The sequence below is a fragment of the Engraulis encrasicolus genome, chromosome 14, assembly GCF_034702125.1.
Source record: "Engraulis encrasicolus isolate BLACKSEA-1 chromosome 14, IST_EnEncr_1.0, whole genome shotgun sequence".
In the NCBI taxonomy this organism is placed as follows: Eukaryota; Metazoa; Chordata; class Actinopteri; order Clupeiformes; family Engraulidae; genus Engraulis; species Engraulis encrasicolus.
Genome location: NC_085870.1, coordinates 26,854,147 through 26,859,146, shown reverse-complemented (window position 1 = coordinate 26,859,146; position 5,000 = coordinate 26,854,147). Strand labels below are relative to the sequence as shown.

General features: G+C 43.7%; 1 protein-coding gene across 2 annotated transcripts in view; it reads right to left on the bottom strand.

Moving 5' to 3' along the window:
* The window catches only part of itpr1b (inositol 1,4,5-trisphosphate receptor, type 1b), a 275,465-nt gene that overhangs the window by 210,620 nt on the left and 59,845 nt on the right, over positions 1 to 5,000 (bottom strand). For both annotated transcript variants that reach the window (XM_063215285.1, XM_063215286.1), the window contains exons 10-11: positions 4,055 to 4,150; positions 3,150 to 3,194 (exon numbers count right to left, since the gene is read on the bottom strand). In XM_063215285.1, coding sequence (XP_063071355.1) covers positions 3,150 to 3,194; positions 4,055 to 4,150 — 141 coding nt within the window. The remainder of the gene's footprint in view (positions 1 to 3,149; positions 3,195 to 4,054; positions 4,151 to 5,000) is intronic.

Below are 5,000 nucleotides of genomic sequence, written 5' to 3'. Positions count from 1 at the left end.
ACAGGGTGTTGCAAAAAAGGTATACACATTTTAAATAACTATGATGTAGGTGTTTATTAAAATGAATGTCATTTTCTTACATTCATACATTTCCTGGGGACACCATGGACATGTATGTTTTGCATCCCCATAGTGCATACTGTACATACAGTAGGGGAGCATATGAGAGACATACATCATGCTCAAAGACAAGGGGGCATCCTAGAGGGTGAGACCAATAACATTGTTGTACTAATGCAGCATATAGGAAACAACAAAACAAGGTACTCTGATACTACTACATTACTGTATACAGGATAGGGTGGGGACAAGACAAGTAGCTGTGATGACGGCATGTGTGTGTGCGTGCATGCGTGCGTGCGTGCGTGCGTGTGCGTGTGCGTGTGCGTGCGTGCGTGCGTGTGCGTGTGCGTGTGTGTGCGTGCGTGAGTTCGAAGGAAGAGATTCAACACAAACACTAAAACTGGGAAATGTGTTCAACGATCAGATGATCAGATAAGATCATCCATTACTGTGCCACCTTGTATAAGACATGTCATGAACAAGATACAATCTGGCAAACCAGTTAAGTCTTTGACTCACTGTGACCCACTTCTTGCCAGATTGAATAACACTTACGTCACCAATAGTGTATAATATACATTATGAGTGTGTATTTTTAGATGACACCTCTGTAAAACTAATGGAAAATCTCTATCAGTCCTTTTAAGGTATGCAGTTAATGGATGCAGTCACAAGTCATAGCCACTGAGATGACTGCTAAAGGGAGAACATGCGTGGGCCCAATTTGTCATTTTTACTCCCTGGTCCATTGCTTCATAGAGGAGCTCAGTTTGTGTGGCTGGTTAATTATTTTTAGTGACACAGTAAACTAATGGCATTTCCCTTTCAGCGCCTAGTGGGGTCACTTGTGTCACAGCTACAAGGTGACGGATAATAGGACATGTATGTGTCCCAATTTTTTCATTTAACCAATTTATCGCCAGCTAATTGGTTTATACTTAAAACTCACGAGACAAGGCTGCGGAAAAACTTGGAAAAATTTGACATGATTCTTGGAAAGATCAAATATAAACTGCGGTCAGGAAACAAGCCCAAAAAAAAATCGAATTATATCTCCAAAACCCCATTATGGCCAACTTAGATGCGAATCAAATTTCAAATCAAGCCATGAGCTGTTGTTTTCCTCAAGATGCCTCCTAACAAGATCAAATCCTGGGGTCTCCTCGTCCTGTGACGAGACCAATTTGTCTCATCAAAGGAAATTAAATTAATATGAAACTGGAGATGAAACCACAGAGTCTCTGCTTAATAAGCATCCTGCCCACATCTCCTCCACACAGAGCAGAGCAGGGAAGTGTATGCACACATCAGGAGTCGTAAATAAAAATACAGCCCTGAGTTGTGGGTTACAACGCTGCCATCTATAGGCTGGGCTGAGTCCATATATGAATACATTTCCTGTGGTGGTATGACACCTGGTGGCACAATGTCACCATTACACTCCCTTTCAGTGGTTTGACATGTGTCTTAATAATATTCATAATAAACAAGTTACCGGTATTATAAACTGAATTATTACGCCTCTATCTACCAAAGGTGGCAGAGGCATAGTGTTCTCTCATTTTCCGCATCTCCCTCCTTCGCTCACTGATTTTTGTTTGTGCTATAACTTGAAAAGGCAAATTACTAGTCTATATGAAAGGTTTTTGAGCTGATGAATACTTTCAAGAGGGTCGGTAGGTAGATGTTAAATTGACTATAGCTGTCAAATAGAGGTGGCTAAATCAATCAATTAATTTGTTGTATTTCTTTTTTATGTCATTTCATACAATGGTTCAAGGGATTGATTAAAAACAAAGCTATTGTTTCTCAGTGCAGGAGTGCACTTATCCCCTTAAGACGTAAATTAGCTGTAACCAGAATGCCAATGACAACCTCTTCATGCATTACTAAAGGCCCTGTGCACTGCCATGGTGGTGTAGTACTCTGGTAGTTGCGCTTCTTCAGTGACTATTACACTGTTCCAGTGGTGGAACAGTTTGTGTTAAGGGGCTACAAGCTAATTAGCATTGGAGCTGGGCCCATAGGGCCTACAATATGGTGCCACACCTCTGATGCTAATTAACTCTTAATTCTACAGGAATGCATCAATGCATGCGCTTCATACGGTCCCATTTACACATACTGTACTGTATTTAGGTATTATAACAGGTAAAGATAAAAGGTTATACAAGTATATGTGTCCATGTTTTAGCTATGTTTGCAGCATACAGTCATATCCAAAGAAGTCGAACAGGGTATAAAAGGTGAAAAGAAAAAGACATGTCCTGATCAAGGCACTCCATTAGATCCAAAATGTCTATTCTCTTAAGACATGTCCAAATGGACATTTAAACCGCCCAGGCATAGCAGCTTGGGCCTTATTCAGGGAATGAAGTGGAAAAGCACGCTTTAGAAAAATCTCCACTGCAGTTTGCTTGCATGTACAGTAAATATCTACGGTTCCGAATGAATAATTCCGAATTAAATAGTTTGGTCGAATTTACTTTGATCTTTCATTCAATTCCAAATTGTGAAGTGTTTACATGACGTTTTCAAAGCGGAATTAACCTTAATTCAGTGATTTTTATTTTTATTATTTTAATTAAAGTGAGTTCATTCGGAATTAAATGTCTCATGTAAACATAGTGAATGACTGCCCCTCATGAATCACAATGATCTATTTGATATGATATGATCTATTTGATAAATGTATCTAAATACATGGAGGTGGATCTAAAAACAGGAGCTCAAGAGTAGCTGGAGGCAGGTGACATGCAGCACAGTACCTGGAAGTTAAAGGGCACAAAGTCCCCCACCTGAAGAAAGCAGCACAAGAAAAGGAAAAAGAGAGAACACACACACAAGCTTTAGAAAATGAAACCCAGGAAAGAGAGAGGGAAAGCCAAAATCGCACACATAAATAAACACACTCACATACACATGGGCATGTGCACGTAGCCGCACGCACGCGCACGCGCACGCGCACACGCACACGCACACGCACACGCACACGCACACGCACACGCACACGCACGCGCACGCACACGCACACGCACACGCACACACCTACAGACAGCAATAGCCTGGCCTTGAGGCTGACTTACAGAGGACCGTGATTCTTGGCACTCTTCCTCGTAGTCTGGATTCACCTTTGAGAGAGAGGGGGAGAGAGAGAGAGAGAGAGAGAGAGAGAGAGAGAGAGAGAGAGAGAGAGAGAGAGAGAGAGAGAGAGAGAAATCGGATGGAAGAAGAATATAAGCAGTTACAGAAGGAAAAAAGTACAAGGAAATTGGACGTTTTCCACAAGCACTGCACAATTCCGAGTCCACACCAGATTCTTCAGGAATGCTTTCCAGATTGCTGTTAGTCATCACTAGCACAGCATACAGTACAGCGTTCAGTGTGAGGGCCATGCTCAATTGCAGAGCTGTGGAGGACTCAGACGACCTCTGTGAAGAGGGATCGATGAGTTAGCAAAGTAGCAAGCGGAAGGCCAGAAGGGATGGTGGAGGGTGGTGTGTGAGGGGAGAGGCGTGAGATTGAAGGGAAGGTTAACCCCCTTTGCGCAAAGCCTCTACTATAACCTTAATGTCTCTAAAATTGCAACAAACAAGTCTAAATCTATTCTAATCTACTCTTGGTAGTGTAATATCATAACAATGTTTTATGATGTACTGTTAAGTCTTTTCAATAAATAGTGAATGGGCTGCCGGCGGTCCCGGCCCTTTCTGCACAAAGATGCATACTATGTGCCGGTAAGGGGGATGCAGTGGTGCATTTGTATCCCCACTTTTGGGCTCCCTGAGGCTTTCTAAACTTTAACTGCAGACAAATGAGTGGAGTACCGCAGCTGTAACATTGTTACGAAATAAAGAATGAAAAAAAAAAATGCACCACCACTTTAAAACTTGTTCTGGCGCCTTTGCAAAGAAGCAAGGGTGGTTGGAGACGGGGGGAGGAAGAGGAAAGCAAAGCAAGAAAGCGCGACACACCTCAGCTCAGCACTCACCTCAGCGGCCAGGTAACACCCAGTGGCCAGGTGCTTGAAGCGGAACAGGCTGTTCCAGTAGCCCGCCCCCCCACGACACGGGTCATGATGCACCACCTGAGGGAGGGAGGAAGGGAGATATAGGCATGAATGGGCATAGAGCTTGAAAGTGACGTCACTTCCCCCGATTTCATGGGACCTCAACGGCGTTTTTAGCTGAAAATCGTAGCATGTAATCCAATGGCGGAACTAAGGGGCGGGACTTTCAAGCTCTATCCGGGGACTGTTCTCGTGAATGTGCGGTACGCCCCTTTTTGGGGGGAAAACAAAAGGAATGTCTCATTAACTTACATGCTACATGGGGTAGCCTAAATGAACACAGTCCATGCTTCAGCCACGGCTGTTTGGCTATATTATTTGAACAGTCAACAACACAACACGCCTTCGGTATGTTGAGCGTGAACACCGCTAGTCTACAGGTCCGTTTATTCTTTCCCAACACCACCAATTGACTTGCATTGGCCTTTCCCCCAAATGTTTTCTCCCAAATAGAGGTGAATAAGACTGCCACTGCCCCCAAACACCCCCTTGCCCCATCATCAGACTGCCAATCCCCCCCCCAAACATCCACCTCGCCTCATCATAAGACTGCCAACACCTCCACCCATCCAACAGCATGATGATAATAACAATGGGTCCCCCCTCCCCAGCTGTCTCCTTCTCAATCCCCCCCCCCTGGAATCTCTAATTCCCTACTGGAGGTCTGAGAAACCCTAAGCTATATAGACACACACTGAGCACACCTGAACATATTCACACATTCATGAATACAATTAACCGAGACCACGGGAAGCTTTCATCTGTTACAGTGCAGACCACCTGAAGCCATTGTTAATTGATTCAGTCAGCTCAGTTAATTATTTAATCATTATTATACTACAGTGACAGGCAAACGCTTGCGTGACAT